General features: G+C 52.8%; 1 protein-coding gene across 3 annotated transcripts in view; it reads left to right on the forward strand.

Moving 5' to 3' along the window:
* Positions 1 to 2,645: 2,645 nt before the first annotated feature.
* Positions 2,646 to 22,168, forward strand: part of Slc12a3 (solute carrier family 12 member 3) — a 35,716-nt gene continuing 16,193 nt past the window's right edge. For 2 of the 3 annotated variants that reach the window (XM_055621126.1, XM_055621127.1), the window contains exons 1-19: positions 2,646 to 2,921; positions 3,783 to 3,926; positions 5,133 to 5,208; positions 6,042 to 6,137; positions 6,371 to 6,510; positions 6,854 to 6,964; positions 7,671 to 7,782; positions 7,981 to 8,111; positions 10,952 to 11,036; positions 11,885 to 12,039; positions 12,265 to 12,372; positions 12,687 to 12,810; positions 14,482 to 14,583; positions 15,447 to 15,602; positions 16,218 to 16,317; positions 17,200 to 17,311; positions 17,692 to 17,832; positions 19,588 to 19,694; positions 20,851 to 20,933. In XM_055621126.1, coding sequence (XP_055477101.1) covers positions 2,646 to 2,921; positions 3,783 to 3,926; positions 5,133 to 5,208; positions 6,042 to 6,137; positions 6,371 to 6,510; positions 6,854 to 6,964; positions 7,671 to 7,782; positions 7,981 to 8,111; positions 10,952 to 11,036; positions 11,885 to 12,039; positions 12,265 to 12,372; positions 12,687 to 12,810; positions 14,482 to 14,583; positions 15,447 to 15,602; positions 16,218 to 16,317; positions 17,200 to 17,311; positions 17,692 to 17,832; positions 19,588 to 19,694; positions 20,851 to 20,933 — 2,359 coding nt within the window. Of the gene's footprint in view, positions 2,922 to 3,782; positions 3,927 to 4,842; positions 5,044 to 5,132; positions 5,209 to 6,041; positions 6,138 to 6,370; positions 6,511 to 6,853; positions 6,965 to 7,670; positions 7,783 to 7,980; positions 8,112 to 10,951; positions 11,037 to 11,884; positions 12,040 to 12,264; positions 12,373 to 12,686; positions 12,811 to 14,481; positions 14,584 to 15,446; positions 15,603 to 16,217; positions 16,318 to 17,199; positions 17,312 to 17,691; positions 17,833 to 19,587; positions 19,695 to 20,850; positions 20,934 to 22,168 lie in introns of those variants that run through there. The other variant, XM_055621129.1, reaches the window with a different exon arrangement.

Here is a 22,168-nt window from a genome sequence, read left to right on the forward strand (position 1 = left end):
TCCATCACATAACTTGCAACTTGTAAGTTGGTCTATGAGGCCCCAAGTTCCCTCTTCCATGTATACACCTTGCCTGCTTCGTCCTAACACACAGGCCTTCCTGCTCTGTTGGAAGCCCAAGTCACATTTTGTCCCAGGGCCTTTGTTCTCTTCCTGCCTATCTCCCTACCTCTTGCAGTTCCTGCTCACATATCGGTAGCCAGTCTCAAGGTTTCCATCCTCAGAGAGGCCAAATGACCCTACCTCATAAAAAACTTTATTTTCTCCATAGCATGAATTTTGGCTATCACTTGTCTGTTTGTCTGTCTTCCCTCTAGAATGTGAGCTCCCCGAGAGCAGGACTTTGTCTTGTTTGGGGGTGGGGGAGGCTTGCTCAGCATAGAAAATAGTATGTGGTAGTTACCTAATAAATGGGGTGAGATGGGGCTGGAGAGATGGCGCAGGTTAAGAGCACTGGCTGCTCTTCCAAAGGTCCTGAGTTCAGTTCCCAGGAACCACATGGTGGCTCATCTAGAATGTGATCTGGTGCCCTCTTCTGGCATGTAGACATACATGCAGGCAGAATATTGTATACATAATAAATAAAAAATTTTAAAAATAGTGTGGTGGAATTAAGAAATGGCCTTTTCATCCTAGTATCCTACCAGCTCTTCCTGTTCTTCCAGCCAGTCCCCCTCTTACCATGCCTACCTTTCCTCTCAGCACGCATCTCCTGTGAGGTCCCCTCCTCTGCTGGTGCTACATGCTCTTGGCTTTCAGGTCCAGGGCCTTGTATACATGTGGAGGTCCCTGTGGCCATGAGATAGCAGGTCCTGAATTGGGAGGTTGCAGCCTGCCCTCCTGTTTTTGTGGCTCAGCCACTGTAGAGAGGATTTTTTTTTTTTTTTTTTTTTTTTTTTTTTTAAATTTCTGTGTCTGTCTGGTCCTTAGCTGCTCTGCTCCTCCTGAGAGCCAGGCTGAGGCTAGGCAGGAAGGATCTAGATGGCCCTGATACCAGTGTTGTCCCTTCCTTGCTGCTGTAGTAGCTGAGGCTCACCCAGTGGGGAGAACTACTCAGAGCCCCCCCCCCCAAACAAACAGAATGGTAACTCCTTGAGACCAATCCCAGGACTGTACTCAAGGTAAGGGTCCTGTGTCCCCTCAGGAGCTGAATCCAGGATGTCAGGAGTCGTGTGGCCCAGTTCTGTGTCCCTGTCAGAAGGAGCCCCTCTGAGAGTTTATTAGATAGACTGCATTCCAGCAGTTAGAGCGTTCCCTTCTCAGGGTCTGTGCTTTGGCACAAGGTGTCAAACAGTCACTAGCTGTCCTATTGATAAGCTCCGCGAGGGATCCTGCCTACACTCCATCCTACTCCAGGGAGTGCAGTGGGGCAGGCGGTTCTGGAGAAGGCCCCACACCCCTTCCACCTGACCCTGGTGCTTTGAAGAAAGGAAGAAGTGATATACCAAGGTCATTCAGCAATTTCATAGCCTCTTACTCCTGGCTGAAAACCAGCCCTGCCTGGCCTTTCTATTCCAAGATCTTTATCAGGAATTTTCCACAGCTGCCAGGACACAGTGTTTTGGAATGGTGTGGGGATGCTGGCTGGCTGTGATTTCTGCCAGGTCGCTGGCAGTTTAAAACTCAGAGGATAAGATCTGCCCTGTGGGCCATCGACCTGTTGGGAGTAAGTGGGGGAGGCTTCACAAATCTCACTGTCCCTGCCAAGAAGACTGACCCAGAGGGGTCCTTGGCCTGACTCCTTACTTCCAGCCATCAGCCCTGCTGGGATCTGGAGGGCAGAGAAAAGGAACACGTTCACTTTTTAAAGTTTTCCTCTCCTCATGGCTTAATGTCCAGTAGAGGCATGATCTGGGTCCTTTCATACCCCAGGGCACTGTCCCTGCAATGGCTTAGGCGCCTTCATTGATCAGACCTCCTCCTACATGTCTCCAGGGAGGGAAAATACAGTTTCCCTGGGTTCCGTGGACCACAGCCCTGTAGGCTAAGCCTATGAACGTGTAGTTCAGGTGTGACACTATGCCTGGTTGCCCTAGAGGCTCATGGCCAGCATCACGCCCTCAATGTTTGTCAGCCAAGAGGTGGCTGCAGGTCTGGCTTGAGGCTGTTAATCATAATAATTCATGTATTTTGAAATGTATCAGGAAAGAGACACTGAGGCATTGAGGGATGGAGATTGTTAGACAGACTTCCTTTTTTATATGCATGTCCTAAAATGGCATCCATTCAAAGTAGTAAATAAAAGGAAAGCCACACGCTGTGACCCAATGAGAAGACTGTTAACCTGCAATGCAGGTACTTGTAGCAGGCCTTTTCTGGGTCCTCTCTCATGACTGCTGCTTCCTGGGTCCTAGCTGCAGAACCTCTGCTACCCTAGGCCCAGAAGAGCTACTGCAGGACTCAGCCACGTGGCTTTGACTAGCCCAGCCCTCCTCCTCCAAAGTGGCCTCTATGTCAATGGTCAAATAAATGAGGGCAGGACAGAAGTTGCTGTGCTCCGCCTCCTACCCTGGCAGAGACCCTGCTCACTAGCCATGGGCGGTCTGGGTCAAGCTCCCGCCTTCTCCCAGCTGCTGCCCAGCCTATAAAGCCACCCTCAGTGTCCTTGCCCACTCTGCCCCCCTCCCTTGGAACCCAGATCCATAATGGCAGAGCTGCCTGTGACTGAGATGCCCGGTGATGCTCTGTGCAGCGGGCGCTTCACCATCAGCACACTGCTGGGGGGTGACGAGCCCCCGCCAGCCGCCTGTGACAACAGCCAGCCCAGCCACTTGACACATGGCAGCACCCTGTACATGCGCACCTTTGGTTACAACACTATCGATGTGGTGCCTGCCTACGAACACTACGCTAACAGCGCGCTGCCGGGCGAGCCCCGGAAGGCGCGGCCCACCCTGGCTGACCTGCATTCGTTCCTCAAGGTAAGCACCGGTTCAGAGACTGGCCACTTCCTGCCTATGTGACTTTGCCCTGATTACCCAACATGTTCTGTCATCGGGGTTCTAAAGATGGCTGGGCATCTTCCTCAAAGGTCAAGATACCCAAATGAAATAGTGGACCGAGGTGCCGTGACGCTTGGGGCACACTTAATACACATTGCCCGGGCGCTGGCAACTTGGATATAGCATAGCATGGCTGCTCATGTTCATGCAGGCCGCATACCCCTACGAGAGACTGTGAGAGGGAGCATGACAGGCCCTCTCAAATATCGGCTTGCTGGCTTTGCTGGGAGGCCGGAGGGCCCAATCCCTGTGACCTCATGTTTTCAATGACAATAGGGTGGTTCTGGATCTGAGACTCCTACTACTCTTCCCTGTTTCAAAGCAATGATCCAAAGGGGCCAAACAAGACCCCTTGTTCAAATAGGGATGCTGTGATGAGGTGCTGGAAAGTAAGGGAAGAAGGCCCCAGAAGGGGCTGCAGTCAGGAGGGACATGAACCAGAAGACTGCCATGCTTAGGTAGTGGCCTGGGTTCAAGTACATCTGTGCCAGACACCCAGTGTGTGGCCTGGGACAAACTACTTCACCTCTTGTCCTATCTGCCTTCTCAGACTTGTCCGATCTCAGCAGTCTGCCCTAGAAGGGGTGTGGCCTCCCTGAGCAAGAGCACTATGGATGCTCAGCCTGCTCTCCCTGATGTCTTTCCAAGCTTCAAGCAACCTTGTGCCCATGAAGCTGTCCAAGGGCTGCCTGTGTGGCAAAGTGGGGCAGGCAGGGCTGAATGCAGACACCCAGCCCCCACCCCCATTTCCTGACTCCTACTGGTCTCTGGGCCCCTCAGGAAGGTAGCCACCTGCATGCCCTGGCCTTTGATGGACGGCCAGGCCGTGAGCTGACCGACGGACTAGTGGAGGACGACACAGGCACAGACAGCGAGAAGAAACCGGAGGAGCCTGTGCGCTTCGGCTGGGTCAAGGGGGTGATGGTGAGTGGGTGTGACCTAGAGCTTGATATCTAGAAAAAGTCGGGGTAGAGCTCTTTTAGCCTCAGCTTTGATTCTCAGGTCCTTGTGGGAAGGTTAGACTCAGTTAGACTCAGGTTAGGCTCAGTTTGGGCCTCAGTTTCCCCATCAGCCGTGCCCTCCATTTTTATTTGGTGTAAGCTTCCCAACTTCTTGTGTGCTCTTGGCCAAGACCCAACCCTGGGAAGATCTCTCCTTAGCCACGCACTAATGTAGCCTTGGGAAAGTTACTTAGCCACTCCCTGCCTCAGTTTCCTCACCTGTAATGTTGAGCATTAAATTAGTTTATAGGTGTGAAAATTCTTGGATCAAGGCCTGCTAAGGGGATTCTTAGAAGAAATTCCTCCATAGAGCCAACAGAGGGCAGCACCAACATACAAATCTACAATTCCTCCCCCTCCATTCTTGTACCAGGCCACACCCTCATGGAAAGGAGTGTTCGATGTAGCATGGATCATAAATAAGCCTCCGGGCAGTAAAGAATCAAGTGACCTTGACTTTGAAAGACACTATAGGGTTCTACAAAGGTGATGGGATGGAGTGCAGGAGAATGCAGAACTGAAACCTTCATCTACCTGTGGGGGCTTCGAAGTCAGGGTTGGAGCACGCCCTGATCTGTACTGTCCGGAACCAGCCACACCCTAGTTTTCATCTCAGCAGACGACAGACCCAGAAATCTCAGGAGTCTGAAGGTCACATGTCCCCACCTGGCCCTAGTAGTTAGCAGGGCCAAAGGCCATATCATGCCCTCCCACTTGGAATGCCAGCCCCAAAGATGACCTCTGGACTTTGCCTCTATTATGGAAGCAACTGGAACTTTGGTTTCTGCCCTATGTGGGGTGCTGGCTTTTGCTGCTATTTGCAGAATACCAGGCCCAGGGCCAATAGCTGCCCCAGGCAATGGCTGGGACCTGGCAGACACAGGGCCTTGGGCTTGGAACAGGCTGAATGGTGGCAAGGCTGAAGCCCATTCCCAGGCCTCCATGGCAGGGTGGGAGGAGGTGGGAGGAAAATCTGTCCTCCCCTCCTGTCCTAAGCCAGGCAGCCTGCTCCCACAGAAGGCGGAGAGCAAGAAGCATCCGTAGGTGTCCACAGGCCTGAGAACAAGCCCTTGAGGTTTGGCCTTGGGCATCTGGCCCTCAGGAAGCCTCTAACCCCCTCTCCTCCCAGATCCGATGCATGCTCAACATATGGGGTGTGATCCTCTACCTGCGGCTCCCCTGGATTACGGCGCAGGCGGGCATTGGTGAGTGCCCAGGGGAAGGGAAAGTGCATGTGCTTGAGTTCTGGCCCAAGCCCCTTGCACTGTAGGGCCCCCAGGCTAAGCCTGCCCCTCCCTGGCACACCCTCAGATGGCAGCAGCCACAGCACATCTTTGTATCTGAATGTGCCTCTCCAGAGGAAACCTCAGCCATCCACCCTGGGAGCCAGCCACCTCTTTTGAGATGGGTCATCCAGTGGCGCAGATCTCACCAATTAGGTTAGACTGGCTGGCCAGCAAGCCCCAGGGATCCTCCGATCTGTACCTCCCAATACTGGGGTGACGCCTGAATTATGTGGTATTAGGGCCCAAACCCAGTCCTTGTGCCAGGCAGGCAGTCTCCCAACTAAGCTACATCCCCAGGCCTTATTTTGGGGAGGTTATATTTTGAGGGTTTGTGGGGGTTGTTGTTGCTTGAGGTAGGGTCTCTCTGTGTAAAACTGGCTTTTCTAGAACTTGCTATGTAGATCAGGCTGGCCTTGATCTCACCGAGATCTGCCTGCCTCTGCCTCCTGAGTGCCGCCTCCTGACATGCACCACCATGCCCAGCCCCTACTTTCTGTTTTGACACGGGGCCTCTCTTTATATTGCCCAGGCTGGCCTTGAACTGTCCACCTCTCAGACACTGGGATAACAGGCCTGCCCCTCAGCCTCTGGCTGAGACCCATTGTTCTTCAGGTGACAAAGCTGAGGCTCAGGGAAGAAAAAGGACTGAGTTCACATTAGGACTTAGGGGGCTGACTCAGGCTTCTCTGTGGATTCTCACCTGAGGAGTGCATTGATTGAGTTTGGGGGTATTCACATTCACCCCCCTATAGTGCTGACTTGGCTCATCATCCTGCTGTCAGTCATGGTAACATCCATCACAGGCCTTTCCATCTCAGCCATCTCCACCAACGGCAAGGTCAAGTCAGGTGCGTTGTCCCGGGCCATCTTCACCTGGATGCCATGCTTTTTCTCTGGCTCTCTGAGCTAACACCCGACCCCTGACATACTCCATCAGCTTGTGTAGCTTCAGATGGGGACTTGTGGGAGTTCTCTACCTCTTAAGGTAGTCTCAGTTACCCACCTTGTGGCCCTTGGTCCTGCCACACCCTCCCTTGAAGTACACTGTTCTTTCTCTGGCTTCCTGCTCTGGCCCTGCTAGGTGGCACCTATTTCCTTATTTCCCGGAGTCTGGGCCCAGAGCTGGGGGGCTCCATTGGCCTCATCTTCGCCTTTGCCAATGCTGTGGGTGTGGCCATGCACACTGTGGGCTTTGCAGAGACGGTACGGGACCTGCTTCAGGTGAGGGGCCAGGCTTGGGGCAGAGGGAGCAGGACAACCTCTCCACACTGCTCCGACCACTGGACCAGGCCTTCCTTCTCCCACCTAATCTTACCTATCCTTGACCAAAGCTACGTCTGGTCACTTTGGGTGACAATAAAGTTCTCATTAAGTACAGACTGTCCTCCACAAAACCCCTTTGGGATATATGTTGCCTTTGGGTCGTGTTGTCTAGGCCCCATGCAGTAGCTCTTTGGGGGTTGTGGGCAGGTAAAGCATCAGAGTATGACCTGAATGAAGCGGGGATGGGGGTCTGGAGGGGCAGAGGCGAAGACAGGACACACAGCTGGTCTGCTCCCCCCAGGAGTACGGCACACCTATTGTAGACCCCACCAATGACATCCGAATCATCGGTGTGGTCACTGTCACCGTGCTGCTGGCCATCTCGCTGGCTGGAATGGAGTGGGAATCCAAGGTGAGGAGGATGTGCTGGGAGTGAGAGGGTGGGCCTGGTCGAGTTTTGCCTCTTCTTAGCCTATCAGCTAGGATTAAAGTGCTGCTTCGAGGACAAATGGACCCTAAGACAGACTTTGTTTTCTGTCTCCTGTAACCATCCAAAGTGTGTGGTTTAGGGCTAGCATAGTGGTTTTCATGGGAGTGGGGAGAGGCATGCAGATTCCTTCCATGTTGTGACCTTCCCATCCCTGAGTATGGCCTTTATTCACCTGGTCCACAATGGCCACTATCATCATGTCTGTGGTCCAGGCAGAGGGAAAGGGGAAGGGTGAAAGGAGGAAAGGAGGGAATTCCCTATCACATACATTTAAAGTAAAGCCAGTAGTTGTAAATATTTCTTCTGCTCATACTTCATTGACCAGAACCTGGGCTGCCCATACATAGGTGCAAGGGAGGCAGGAAAATGTGCTCTTCAATACTGCTGAATCCTGTATCTACCCAAATGTCAGAGGTTCAATACCATGAAACAAGAGAAGAATTGTTGGGTTATGTCCAGCAGGCTGGACCAGAAGGGAACCTTCAATCATCTTGTTCACTGTCGTATCCCTGAATCTTTACTGTCTGACTGAAATGAAGAAGTGGTTGTATGATTAAAGGAGTGAGGGACCACAGTGGGACCCTGCAGGCTGGAGTTGCCATCTGACCTCCAGTGTCCTTTTCTCCAGGCCCAGGTGCTATTCTTTCTTGTCATCATGGTCTCTTTCGCCAACTACTTGGTGGGCACACTGATCCCAGCATCTGCAGACAAGGCCTCCAAAGGCTTCTACAGCTACCATGGTATGTGAGGTCAGGAACTCACAGAGGTTCTGTGGGTGGGGACAGCTGATCTGTGTATTTGATTCATTAAATGGGCACAAGACGCCGGCATCTCCTCTCATGGCCAGAGGCTTCTGGGGATCTGACTGCTGGTTTGACTGTGCCCAGCTAGGTGGCCAAGCCCTGTGGGTGGCTTTGACTTAGGCATTGGTTTTCCAGGGGACATTTTTGTTCAGAACTTGGTACCCGACTGGAGAGGCATTGATGGCAGCTTCTTCGGAATGTTCTCCATTTTCTTCCCTTCGGCCACCGGCATTCTGGCAGGAGCCAATATCTCCGGGGACCTCAAGGTGAGCAGAACATATTCTAACTGTCTGGTACCTCAGAGGACCAGCCTCCCTGAACCCTGATATCATCCCAGGGTCCCAGCTCTACTCACGACAGGCATTTGACTAAGAGACTTTGTATGTCCTGTTCTTCTGACTTTGCAAAACTTCTGCGCCCCTTTTAAATCCCTCCTGCAACATTTCTGCCTGGCCTTCCATTGTCCAAGGTGTGTTTGCAGCGTAAGATGTCAGCCCAATGTCTCTGGCTCTATTTCCAGCTTAGAGTCAGACACAAGCTAGGTGCTTGGTGTATTTGTTGATTGAATGGTAATGAAACGGACTCAGAACAGCAGGACAAAGTGGGGGTGAGGACAGAAGGTCCAGCAGAACCTCTGGGTGGGAATGGGGCTAGAGCCTTCATCAGGTGAGATAACTGGAGGGCTTTTGCCAGCAAAAACCAACGAGATGGTGGTGTGCCAGGCAGTGGGCCAATGAAGTACCTGGCATTGCGTTGAACTCAGAGCTGACTCTGAGCTCACTCTCCTTCCCCCTTGGAGGTGTGGCTCGGTCATGCTCCTCATGGGCAAGCTGGGCATGGTGGCTCAGGCTTAGGATCTCGGCACTCACAAAGCTGAGTCAGGAGGAGCGGGAAACTGAAGATCATTCTTGCCTACACAGTATGTTCAGAGTCAGCCTGGGCTCTGTGAGGCACTGTCTTGTAAAACCAAACCAAAACCAAGAGCGAACCCAGATGTTCCCAGAGACAGTGCAGAAGTTAGCCTGCTCAGCTGGCTACGCTCTCTTATTGTGTGAGTGAGGCCTGGAAAACAGGGTCCTTACTTACACATTTCTCTCAAGCCAGCAGCTGGCCGGCACCTGGGGTGCCTACCTTCAGGTCGTGGTTAGGCATGGCCTGTGTTTAGACAGCCTGAACCCTCTTCAAGCCCTATTAAATGTCACTGTCGTCATGCTTCTCCCTCCAGTGCTCAGCATCAGGGCCAGCAGCTATCCGAGAGCTGGGTTGGTTGGCAGGTTGCTGTGCCCTTCTACCTTGGGCCTTAAGTTGACTCTTGGACTTGGCTCTGCCCTTCCCTGTGGGACTGTGCTCAGCAGCGGAGTCCCCACTGTGAGACTCTGGACAATCTCTGTAAGCCTCACTTTCTTCAACTGTAAAGTGATACTGCAGCAGGTGTCGACTCAGAGGGCTGATTCTTGTAAAGTGCTTAGAGCAGAGAATGTGTAAGTGGGGAGGGTGGCCTTGGGACCCTAGGATTACAGATGCCCACTGCCATGCCAAGCTCTACGTGGGTTCTGGAGATCTGAGCTCAGATGCTCATGCCTACACAAGGGGTTACTAGTCTTGGTGGGAGGTCTCTGTAGGTGAGGTGAGTCAGGGTGTAACCGTGCCAGAGGAGGAAGCGGCAGGTACTAGCTGATCTTTGTACACACAGGTCACTCACTTGTACTTAGACTCCCAAGTAAAGCTTGGCCATCCCTTTTGGGCCTCGCCTTGGTAAAGCTTAGCCACTCCTCTAGGGCTAAGGCCTGGGAGTCCTTGACACAGTCACTCAAGGCTTCACTCAGCCAAGGCTTCCTCTGCTCCCTACGAGAATGACCTTATCTCTACTTACGCCTCCAAGGACCTCTTTCCAAATAAGGGCACATTCTGAGGTACTAGGTGGATATGGCTTGAGGGGGACAGAGAATGCTCATCACCATAGTTATTGGGTTAGGACTACAGCTTGAGGCCTGGGAAATCCTTATGGATGAGAAACCCTGACAGCTCTGCACTCAGGTGGCCAAGGCCTGTTGGAATTGGAGCCAGGCCCTCACTACACAAGTCAGGTTTAATGGGCCTCCCTAGGAAGGCTAGGGTAACAGAGACCTCAGCAGTTTCAGGTCTCCCCGGGCTGTAGCCTTCTTCCACTCCAGACCTCTGTTCCCATTTCTCTCCAGCCTGTCAACCCACTTTCCACACTGATCTGTCTGCTGGACTTCCCAGAGCCCTAGGAGGTTTTCAGACATTACTTCATGGCAGACACTGGCCTTCCCCCTGGGTTGGGGTCTGTGCCTCAGTGGAGTGGAGCAGTTATTGCACTCGCTGTGGAAAAGCAGCCTGTGCTGCTGTTCTGGGACCAGCTCCTGGAGTCTGAGGCTGTGGGGCTGTGGGGCTGTGGGGCTGTGGGGCTGTGGGTCAGGACTGCAGGCACCACAAGCTCTGTACACCACTCTCCTTACATTCTTGGTACCCTCACCAGCTGGGTGGGATTGCACAAGCCATAGCTCTAGAAATTCTGTTTGAGAAAGGACCTAGAAGGGGGAGGCTAGGACCTGTGGGGGTAGGGGTAGGCAGGCAGGGAAATGAGTGCTGTTTCTGTTAGGAAAAATCCCTTTCTGGGAGCAGGAGAATGCTTAGGACACATCTTCTGTCTCTTTATTGCTGGCCAGCAAGACAAATTAATTAGTTGATGGTGATTTACTGTGACACACAGTGAGGTGAAGGGGGTCTGGGCCACCATAGCCGGCTGCTGCCACTTCTTAAAGATGACTCTGAGGTGAGAGTCAGGTGCAGGCTCCTCCCACATCCCTCCCTGCACCCCGAAACCTCTCATGAGCCTTGCCAAGAGTCTTCTGTGGGTGGGATATGGAGTTGATGAGGTTTCTCACCTTCATCAATTTCAACCCTGGGATCCTGGGTTGGTGGCCATCTTGTAGGTCTCCAGTCATGGGCCCTCTTCTTCCCATGGGCTAGATAGGTTCTGAGGGTCCCAGGTCACGGTCTGTTGCTCACCCCTACCTCTGCCAAGGCTCAGAGGCCTAAAGGAACCCCACGGGTTGCCTGATAATACCATGTCCTCCCACAGGATCCTGCTGTAGCCATCCCAAAGGGCACACTAATGGCCATTTTCTGGACCACCATCTCCTACCTTGCTATCTCGGCCACCATTGGTGAGTGGCCAGCACAGCACAGATGGTGAAAAAGAGAAAAGTGGATTCCGCCCTGTAGTAAGGCTAGAGGAGGCTGCAACATGAGGCTGGCTTCTCACAGGGAGAGAGAGCTCGGCAGGGAGAGCCTTGAGCCCTGCTTCTGGAGCACCTGTCCTCTCTGCAGTGACAGGACATCTTCACAGTGAGGGAGGCCAGACCAGGCCCCTCAGGCACCTCAAGACATTGATGTTCCACATTCCTGTGTGAAGACCAAGCAAAGGGCAGACAGCGCTGCTTTATCACCACATTTCATCCGGCACCGCCTTCATTTTAGAGGAGAAACCCAGAGCTCTGAGGGGCAGAGGGACCTGCTCAAGGCCACACAGCTCCAGAGTGGCAGAGCCAGGCTCTGAACCTACCTCAGCGGTCAACACCTTCCTTGAACTGAGTGCCTTTGGGTACACTTGCTTCCAGCCTTCTCCTTGGAGGCGAGCTGCTCACAAGGGGGCCTGGGGATTTGAACTTCCTCATGGGCACTCGGGGCTCAAGGGCCAGGTCTCTGCTTTAAGGACATAGAGCAGGTCTCTGCAGCTCTCCCTGCCTTGGTTCAAAGGGGATGGGAGGGCAACAACAAAAATAAGAGTACTGACTTGCTCAGATGGTCAGGTGCCCCCCACTACTCCCATACCTGCCACTATTATTAATGTTATCACATGATAAAGGAGGAGCCAGCCTGTCTGCAGTGTCTTACCCTTTGAGAGGTGGCCAGCCTTTGGGGAATGGGAGAAGGGTAAGGCAAAGGACAGAAGGGGAAAAGGGACACATGCATACACACACACACCCCTTAACACACGCCTTCCTCCTCTCAGGCTCCTGTGTGGTGAGAGATGCCTCTGGGGACCTGAATGACACCATGACTCCTGGCCCAGGCACCTGCGAAGGGCTAGCCTGTGGCTATGGCTGGAACTTCACAGAATGCTCCCAGCAGCAGAGCTGCCGCTACGGCCTCATCAACTACTACCAGGTATAAGCAGCAGTTTACCCAAGGCCAGAGAGGAGACTGTGGGAAGCTGTTGCCCAAGGCTGGGGTAGCGCTTCCTGCGCTACCAGGTGGGGCTCTTGCCCTCAAACCCCTGCCTATGAGTAGGCTTTGGGTCTCTGAGCTGGGGCTGAGGTGTCAGGTCCACAGCCTGCTGTAGAAGAGGGATGCCCGGCAGGTTTCTAGCTCAGCCCTACACCATTCCCACAGACCATGAGCATGGTGTCCGCCTTCGCACCCCTGATCACAGCCGGCATCTTTGGAGCCACACTGTCCTCTGCCTTGGCCTGTCTTGTCTCTGCTGCCAAGGTCTTCCAGGTGAGCTTGCAGAAAGGGGCCACTGGGGGTGATGGTTATGGCAGGGGAGAGCTGAGCAGAAAGATTTCCTGGGCTGCCATGAAGTGGGTTGTGTGATGGGTCTGGGTGGAAGAGAAGGGGAGCAGGCTAGCAGACTCTTAAAGGAAGCAGCCATGTCTCTGTGGGGAGGAGAGGCCTGGGTTTTCTCCTTCCCAGAAATAGAAACCTGCTGAGGTCATAGAGGGTGCCACCCAGGGTCAAGGGCACAGGTGGCCCTGGGAAGGAGAAAGGGGCAGGCCCAGCCTGGGGTAGAGCATGGTGTACTCTGTCCACAGTGCCTGTGCGAAGACCAGCTATACCCTCTGATTGGCTTCTTTGGCAAAGGCTATGGCAAGAACAAGGAGCCTGTGCGTGGCTACCTGCTGGCCTATGCCATCGCTGTGGCCTTCATCATCATTGGTAAGAGGCTCCTTCCCCAGTCATCTATGAAGGTACTAGAAATCCCTCCTCTCACTCCTGGTGTCACTGGGCACTTGGAGAAGAGCGCTTGTTTGGTGAACTGACCAGGACCAGGCTAAACCAGGACATACTAAACACTTGTTTTACCCAGCCCCAGGGAATAACTCTTGAGTGGATGAAGCCCTGTCTGGAGGGCCCTTGGTAGGCCACATGATCCTTTTCCACCTCCAGGCAGGGTAGCTACCAAGCCATACAAGGTAGTGGGCCATTGTGCTGTCAGGAGGAAACTTCTCTGCCTTTCCTGCTTCTGCATTCCAGTGTCTTGACAGCTGGGACTCCACCTCACCTCCAGGATACCAGTGGAGCTGGGCCACGCTGATAAAAACAGCTATTCAATGTTTTTACAGATACATAAAACCAGCCTCTCAGCTAAAAGACAGTCAAGTAGAATGACCTCTGCTGGTTTTGCCCTGCTCCTGCTGTTTGACTGTTGATGAGTCGTTTCTCTGAGCCACGGTTTGCTCATCTGGATTATGAGGTGGGGGTGAGGGGTACAGCACACAGTTCATAAGCCACAGATGGGCAGGAAGAGAGCCTGTGGCACATGCCCACACAGATACGCACACACATTCCCAATGCATCCTGGTTAACTCGGCCAGGGAAGCAGAATTCGATGGAGAAGTGACTATGCTATAACATGATATTCCCTGTCCTGGTCCCTATGCAGAAGTGGAGGCATATGGTCTGTGGAGACCCTGTGCACAGGTCTCCCTGTTACAGCCAGATCCCTGCTGCTCAGGCTGGTCCCCTCACCTCCCACCCCCAAGACCTGCCCTCACAGTCTGGTTGCTGTCTCCCAGGGGAAGATTCTGGATACTAGATCCTGCATCGTATGAAGAAGGGGACAGAGAAGTCTAGTTGGCTGGCCTCCTCAAGACTCATCCCTGTCCCCTGCTGCCCAGGCTCGGGGCTATTTCTTATAGCTGAGGATGTATGGGTAGTACCTCTGAGCTGATTGATGGTTCTGTCTTGGCCCAACTAAGGACTATGACCCTTGATACTCAAGGGGACCCAATCAAGGGGACCCGATGGAATTATGTGCAGAAATACTTGTCCCAAAAGAGCTGCTTGAGAGACCCTAAAATGTAGCTTGACATGCACAAGTTTATCTGGGTGTACTGGGGCCAGGGACAGCCGGAAGAGGAAGGACCACTGTGGACAGAACTGCAAAATGGTCTCAGGGGACCTGGGTCACATTGTCAAATGTTTTCCTTATATTAATTTGTGCTCCAAGAGAGTCATTTCCACTGTCTCTGGCCACCCAATAACCTGAGAGAGTCCATTCCCATTGTCCTCTACCCTCCAAATATTTTTGCACATTTGTTATGGGGGGGGGCACACATGCGAGGGTCAGAGGACGGCTTGCAGGACTTCCCTCCCACCACACAGCTGACTGATCTTGCCTGCTCCCTCCGTCTTTTTAAAAACTGACACTTAGGCTTTCTGAGGCGCAGCCCCTTGGCACTTCACGGGGCCAAGGACTGGTGAGGAGGGTGAGGTGACTGAGCATAGGACCTGGCTGTGCTAGGGGCCACTCTATGAGTGTGGGTGCCGGGCAGTTTCTGTGCTGGAGCCCAACAAGTCGCCCCTCTCTCCCTGCGTTCTTTGAAGCTGAGCTCAACACCATCGCGCCCATCATTTCCAACTTCTTCCTCTGCTCCTACGCACTCATCAACTTCAGCTGCTTCCATGCCTCCATCACCAACTCACCTGGTAAGCAGGTTCTCCCAAATACAGGAAGAGGTGCAGAGGATCTGGGGGCGAGAGGAGGAGGCTTGGGTGGAGGTGGGCAGTCCAATATCTTAATTTAAAACCACATGAAAGGAATGTCTGTACCCTAACAAAGCCAGCCATCCTTTACGGAGCACAGTGCATCCTTTACCGGGCATGGAGGCTGTTCTTGCTCCACCCTTGAGCAACTTCTCAGGAGTCAGAAGTCTGACCCCTCAGAAAGAGACCAATTTCCCAGTAGCAGAAAGTGCAGCCGTCTGCGCGCAGCTCGTCTCTAGAGGGCGCTGTTCATACTGAAGCATAGCTGTCTCTGCTGCTGCTACTGAAAACCTTCTAGCAGATGGCAGTAAAGAGAGTAGAGGAATAATTTTGCTAATGGTTCCCAGATGGATGGGCCTGTTATCCCCACACTTTCCACACAAGCCATAGCGCGCCTGGCACTCTTGCAGATGTGCCATAGTACAGTGGTCACCAGAAGTGGCCCTAATGTGGTACAAAGCCAGGAAGAATCAAGTCTTCCATCCCTTTAATCCTCTGGTCTCCACAGGACCCCTGAGATCTAGCACTGTTGACATTGGGGCTGTGTTTAGCCAGGGCTGGACGCTCCCTTCCTGGTATAGCTTGTCAGCATGGTGAAATAAATGCCCAGCAGGCAAGGTTGTGGTTCTCCTTAGAGGCCCCTACCCAAACCCTAGAGTTAAGGCTGGGATGGCCCTAGTGATTCCTGGCTAGTGGGGTACAGGGCCAGGACCACAGCACTGGGTGTGGAGGAGGGACCTTGCGGCAGCTCGGGTAACGAGAAGGCTCCTGAGCTTGGGCATGCACACTGACCTGGCCCTGCCCAGGGTGGAGACCCTCCTTCCGATACTACAGCAAGTGGGCAGCGCTGTTTGGGGCAGTGATCTCCGTGGTCATCATGTTCCTGCTTACCTGGTGGGCGGCTCTCATCGCCATCGGAGTCGTCCTCTTCCTCCTGCTCTATGTGATCTACAAGAAGCCAGGTGTGTGGCCGAGGTCCCTCTCGGGGCTCCACTCCCTGCCTGGGTAGCGATGCAGCCAGGCCAGCCCCTCATCCCAGCTGAAGCTTAGCCTTGGCCGTCCCCTTAAATGGGATTGAGGCTGGCCTCCGCCTCAACCTTCCTGAGCCAGGTGCTCAGATAGCCCCACCCAGAGCTAGACCTTTACTGTCAGGTACCTAGAGGGGCCATCTGCTATGGCCCAGACCAGGGTGGTATACAGACCAGGGTGGCCACAGGTGTGCCAAGGTGAGGGACTGTCCACCTGCACGCAACAGGGTCCTGAACTGACTTCAGTCCAAGGGAGGTAACCCTAGAATTCTACATCTGAATGTGGCCTTGTGGGTGTTCTCAGAGGCCTGCTTGTCAAGTAGGAGTTTCAGCACTCTGCTACACGCATAACCTTGAACTAGGTAACCATATATGTGACACTTGACTCCAGACCTGCACTCATTAGGAACAAGGTTGCCAGCTGTCCATCCATCCGTGGCCTCCAAAGGTGCTCTGTGCCCACGAAAGGTGGACATTCCCTCTTCCCTCGCATGACTGGTTTCTTTCTGCAGTTTTGAGCCTTGATCTCTCTCTCCTCTCTGCCCTCAGAGGTGAACTGGGGCTCCTCAGTGCAGGCTGGCTCTTACAACCTGGCCCTGAGCTATTCCGTGGGCCTCAATGAAGTGGAAGACCACATCAAAAACTACCGGTGAGCAAGCCTTCTGGGCCATCTGGGAGCCTGGAGCCAGCCATGGTCCTCTGCCCTGGTAGAGCCAGGGTGGCAGCACCAAGGTGGAAGAGCTGCTGACCACTGGAGGGCTAAGGTTGGCGTTGCCCAATAGAGACAAAGCGAGGGAGAGGTCCTCATGTCTCAGCTCCCACAGTGGAAGCTGTCCTGCCCCAGGGTCACTTGGTTCAATCCTCATGACACAATCCTGGGTTGCTGGCAGTGGCAAACCTGTGCCGGGCGCCCTTCAGAGTTGGTCCTCAAAGCTAGTGGTGAGGGGAGTCGCTCACCTTCCAACTTCCTCCCACCTGACTGTATTATAATCAACAAGATCGTTTATGTTCCACCTACTGTGACCCACATACGCACGACACGCCTCTGAGACCCACAGAAGTACTAACCTCAGACACAGGCAAGCACACATGAGGTTTGGAGACATTAACTACCCCTGTTTGCTCAGCTGGTAAATGAACCATTGAGTCTGGCTTTGACTGGCCGAGGTGCTTACCCTGTGTAGACTCACAACACAAAGGTTCAGGCACCTGGCCAAGGTGCAGTGAGTTTGTAAACAATGGCTTCCTCATGACTGATCTTTACTCTGCTTTCTGCCACGCTGGGCTTGGCAGGGCAAAGGAAATATGTAGGCTGCTGGGTCTGGTGACCTGAGCAAGAAGGACAGAAATGCTTGGTATCATGGCCTCAAAAAACCCCGAAAGAGCTCTTGAGTCACAGCTGGAATGATGTGTCCCAGCGCACACAGTCTCACCCGGGGCCAGCAGGACCAGGAGTCCAGGGGCACCTGCCTTTAGCATGAAGGCCCGAAGGGCTCTCTCCTGACGTCTCGTGCTGTGTTCCTCCTCCTAGCCCCCAGTGCCTGGTGCTTACAGGGCCCCCCAACTTCCGCCCAGCCCTGGTGGACTTCGTAAGCACGTTTACCCAGAACCTAAGCCTGATGATCTGTGGCCATGTGCTCATTGTGAGTGCTCCCAGGGGCTTGGGAGGGACATCTCTACCCTGGAGTGGCCGGGGGGGGGGGGGGGAACCTGGATGCAGTATCCACCCAGGGATAGGAGAGGTAGGGGAGCTAGCAGAGGCTGGTCAGGTCCCTCTTTCAGAACGTGGTCTCATGAAGCTCAGGCTGGCTCAAGTTCACTGTGTCTCTGAGGGTGACCCTACCTCTATCACTCAAGTGCCACAATGCCAAGCTTGCCTCTCCCCTTTTCCTTCCCTCCTCTACTCTAATCAAGAGCTGCTCCAAGTGCTTCCAAGTCTTAAGGGAGCCGCTAGGACAGGGGAAGGGCTGAGTCAGACTGGACGGTGAGGACGGCCATGATATCACCTGTCCCTCACCCACAGGAACCCCGCAAGCAGAGAGTGCCCGAGCTCCGGCTCATTGCCAGTGGGCACACCAAGTGGTTGACCAAGAGGAAGATCAAAGCCTTCTACTCAGATGTGATTGCCGAGGACCTCCGCAGTGGTGTCCAGATCCTCATGCAGGTCCCGGCCAGGCTTCCTGCAGGGCTGCTTCAGTGAGGCAGCTTGCGAAGCAGAACGTCCTAGTCTAGCTTAAGCTTCAGTAGCTGTAGTGGGGGTCCCCCCACTTTCTTCTGTCTCAAGCTGTGCTAGCTCAGAAGTACCCAGGACCCCTGGGAACCTGTGGAGACTGCGTGGCTTCCCCCAGATCCTGTTTCTATTTTATTTTGGTTTGGTTAAATTTAGTTTAGTTTCAGTTTTTTACAGTATTGTGCATGTGAGATAAAAGCTCTACCATTGATCTACATCCACAGACCCCTTTGTACTTCAAAAGAAGTGTTTGAGACTGAGTATCACTTAGTTGTCCGGGCTGACCTTGAACTCACTCTTCAGCCCAGGGGGGCCCGTGATTTGCAATCCTCCTGCCTCACCTTTCTAGTTAGCTGGGAGTACAGGCCTGTGTGACTTGAGCGCTTCCACCCTTTTATGTATTTTTTTTCAGATATAATTTACATTTAGTGAAGTGGAAACCATAGTGACAGACACACAGTGGTGTCCAACCATCACTCAGATTAACTTCTAGAATGTTCCACGGGGCAGTGAATTCACTGCTCCATATTTTCATGTGAAACATCTGAGAATCCTTTTTCATGGTTTTAACTGTTTCTCAACTTGAAAAAAAAAAAAGTGAAATGTGTGAGGCCTTTCTTGGGTTTTCTGAAACCATTTTAGAAGTAGGTAGAGGTTGGTGACGTGATGAAGCATACACGTGGGGCTTTTTTTGTGTGTGTGGTTTTGTGGGTTTCTGTTTTGTTTTGTCTTGCTTTGTTTTGTTTGTTCTGTGTGAGACAGGTAACCACTATGCAGAGCATGCTAGCTTCTGACTGTTGCCTGGTGTGCTCCAAACTCTTCAGGCTCATGCAAAGATCCTCCTGTCTTACCTTTTTTGGGGTGGGGGTGGGGTGGTACTTGGAGATCAGGTACAGGGCCTCGTGAGTATTAGGAAAGTGCTCTACCATTGAGCAAAACCATTGTCTGCCTTAGTTTCTTGGTAGCTATGAGTAGAGGCATGTATACTATGCCCAGCTTGATATATATAGATATATAGACAGATAGATATTGTGTGAATTTGCATTTATTTGTTTTGAAGAAATGATTAATTTCTTTTGGAGACTGTGGCCCTGGCTAACTGGAACTATCTATATAGACCTCCAGGTTAACCTCTAAATCACAGAGATCTTCCTGTCTTTGTCTCTTGAGTGTTGGGGTTAAAGGCCTGAGCCACCATACCCTACTCTAAAATAATCGATTTACTATGTTGATTTCATCATAAATGTTTTAAAGTTTTTCTTGATATGGAAGGGGGGAAAGTGAATAGAGAGACTGGAAAGAGATGGATGGATAGATGGATGAGGAAGGGAAGGAGGGAAGGAGAGAGGGAAGGGGACAGAGAAGAGCCAGTCAGGATGTGACCTTCTATAAACTCCCACACTTTGGAGGCAGAGGGAGGAGGATCAAGAAAAGAGAAGGGGGGAGAAGGAGACTAGAGGTAGGGGGAATAGAGAGATAGAGACAGAGAGAGAAAGAATATATAGACCAGGTGGTCCAAGAGACATACAAATTCAAGTCTCTTGTTTTCTGGATGGACAGAACCCTGAGCCCCTTGAAGCATGGGTGGGAGGGGTGGCTGGGATGAGCAAGAGCACCCCCCCATCAGAGCCCCTGCTGACCTGGTGCCTGAGCACCTTCTGACTTTGCTCTTCTTCCCTGCCCCGGCAGGCCTCGGGGCTGGGAAGGATGAAGCCCAACATTCTGGTGGTTGGATTCAAGAAGAACTGGCAGTCTGCCCACCCGGCCACTGTGGAGGACTACATTGGCATCCTTCAGTGAGTGGGCACCCAGGGGCAGCCTGGGAGCTGTTGGTTTGGGTTGCCGGGGCTTCCTGGGCACGGGGGAAGCAGAGCAGAGGCAGGGTAGACATCCAAGTCACTTGGTGAAGGCTGAGGCGGAACCAACAGAGGGTGTCTCACCTTGATCTTCACTGACACTGAGGTCAGCGGGGGACCAGGCAGGTGGCACAAAGAGTGAAGTGGGCCAGATCTGGGACTCTGGGGAGCAATGGGGACTGTGGCAAGCTGGAGAAAGCACCGGCCAATTGTGCCTCTCAGAGTACAGGCTCAGGGTTGCCGGAACTTTCAGCTTTTCAGAGTAGCTGAGAAGGGTGGTTTCTGAGCGATAATCCTTGGAGGCTCACAGTTGCCTGGCTCTCAGCTATAAGGTGGGACACGGGGCAGAGGTAGGGAACTAGGCCTGAGGAGAGTCCCCAAGGGCTTCAGCATCCCAGAAAATGCCTCTCTGTATTGCTTTTCCCATTGTGCCACGCAGAGGGAAGGGCCATGAGAAAAACGAGGCTCTGGAACTAGTCCAGGTCTGCTGTTAACTCACCATGTGACTCGGATATCACCCCAGGTGCTTCTAACACAATTATGACATGGGGTAGAAAAGTTGGCCCAGCTGCTCCAGTGTCCAAGTCAAGTCTGGATACGTGTAATTGAAGGAGTCTTTTGAGGGCCAAGCTCAGCCCAATGGGTCAGACCCTCAGGGAGGGCCTTGGTGTTGTTAGTCAGTCAGTAAATACCCTCTTGGGTCAGAAGTCTTTCAGACAACCTTTACTGCTGATCTGTCATGTGTGGCAGGCCATTCCTCCGTGCACACCTGTCCATAGGCTTATAGTCCCAGCCATATAATCCTAGTCCCAGCTACTCAGTTCCTTACTGTCTGACCATAAGGAAGCTGCCCCAACCCCAAGACAGGCTTCTCTGTGTAAAGCGGAGGTTAGAGCCACCAAGCCCCACTGCTGTGGGCAGAGAGGTTGATGAGATCAGCGGATGAGGAAGAATGACTATGACATGAAGCAGGGCCCAATTTGCCTATATACTATATACATGGGGAAACTGAGGCCCACAGACCGATGCTAGACATTGGTTCGCCTGGGAGCCAGGTCACAAGGCCAGCGGCTCGATCCCACATGTTCTTTTCCAGTGATGCCTTTGACTTCAGCTACGGCGTATGTGTCATGAGGATGCGTGAGGGGCTCAACGTCTCTGAGGTGATGCAGACGCACAGTGAGTATGCGCTTGCGCTGCAGCTGTGAAAACCAGCGGCTTTTCTAAGCAGTGGAGGGAAAAGAGGGGGAAGATTAATAAAGGCGTGGACTTCAGATAGCCAATTCTCAATGGTTTCCACATGGAAAAGAACCCTAGAAAGGGGAAGCGATTCAAGGTCTTGCTTCCAGCTAGGGGTGGAAAGGGGATTAGAATTCCCCAAAGTCTCTGCTGGTGCTCTGAGGACCAGGTGGGTAAAGAGACTCTGTCAGAGGAAAGGCAGAGGGCAGAGGAGTCTGCCCACCCAGAAACACCACAAAGAAAATACCCATAGGCCACAGATGCTGGACCACTGGATCTCAAGTCTGTCCTAGGGGCTCAAAATAAGAACTAGTTTTACAGCATTTGGAAGTTGTACGTGACTGTGATGGCTCTGAATTAGTGATAGTTAGATATAAAAGGAAGACAGAGGGTGGTCAGGACTGGCAGTAATGCAGGCAGGACTCTTCCTTGCAGGCAAGAGTATTGTCACCAGGAACTAAGGACATGCCTTCCCAGAGCATCTAGACAATATTTATGCAGCCACTGTGACAGGGTCAGCAGCCAACCTAGTATGGCTGCTTCCGTCAGCAGCATGGCGAGCCTCTGGGACAAAGCAGATGCTCAGCCTGGTGGATACACAGGTCATCTCAGACATGAGTGTCCTCAGATGGATGCCCAGAGGCCTCTCTGAGGACAAGGGCTGCTTGATGCTGAGGAGGACAGAGCTGGGGAAAGAGTGGTTCAGGTTTGGGCACCCTCTACCCTGAGGTGGTGTGTCTTGTGGAAGAGCAAGAAGAAGTCAAAACAGCTGCCTTGACAGGGGGCCAGGGCAGGAGTCAGGGCAGAGAGTAGCAAGCAGCATCTTGCTTTCCCTTGTGACAGTGGTGTCCTAAGAGCCAGGTCCTGTTACTGTAGGTTTTGGGTTCCTGTTGAAAACGACCAGTAATGAATTTGGGGCTGTGGTCTAAGTCTCACCCCTTGTGAGACACCCTCCCGCCAAGAGAGGAGGACCATGCTGTTGGCTTCCTTCAGAGACACCTGGGAGGTGGGGAAACTGGCAGCGGGCACAGGGATGTACTGCTGCATTTGAGGGGAAGAAGAGTGTGTAATACTTAGCTTTTGAAATTATTGTAATATCTGTACCAATAAAGACATGGGAGGTGTAGATGGAGGCAGAAACCTGCTAGCTCAGCGAGGTGACTTCATTTTCTGTA

The sequence above is a fragment of the Psammomys obesus genome, unplaced genomic scaffold (genome assembly GCF_907164565.1).
Source record: "Psammomys obesus unplaced genomic scaffold, mPsaObe1.curated_primary_1811, whole genome shotgun sequence".
In the NCBI taxonomy this organism is placed as follows: Eukaryota; Metazoa; Chordata; class Mammalia; order Rodentia; family Muridae; genus Psammomys; species Psammomys obesus.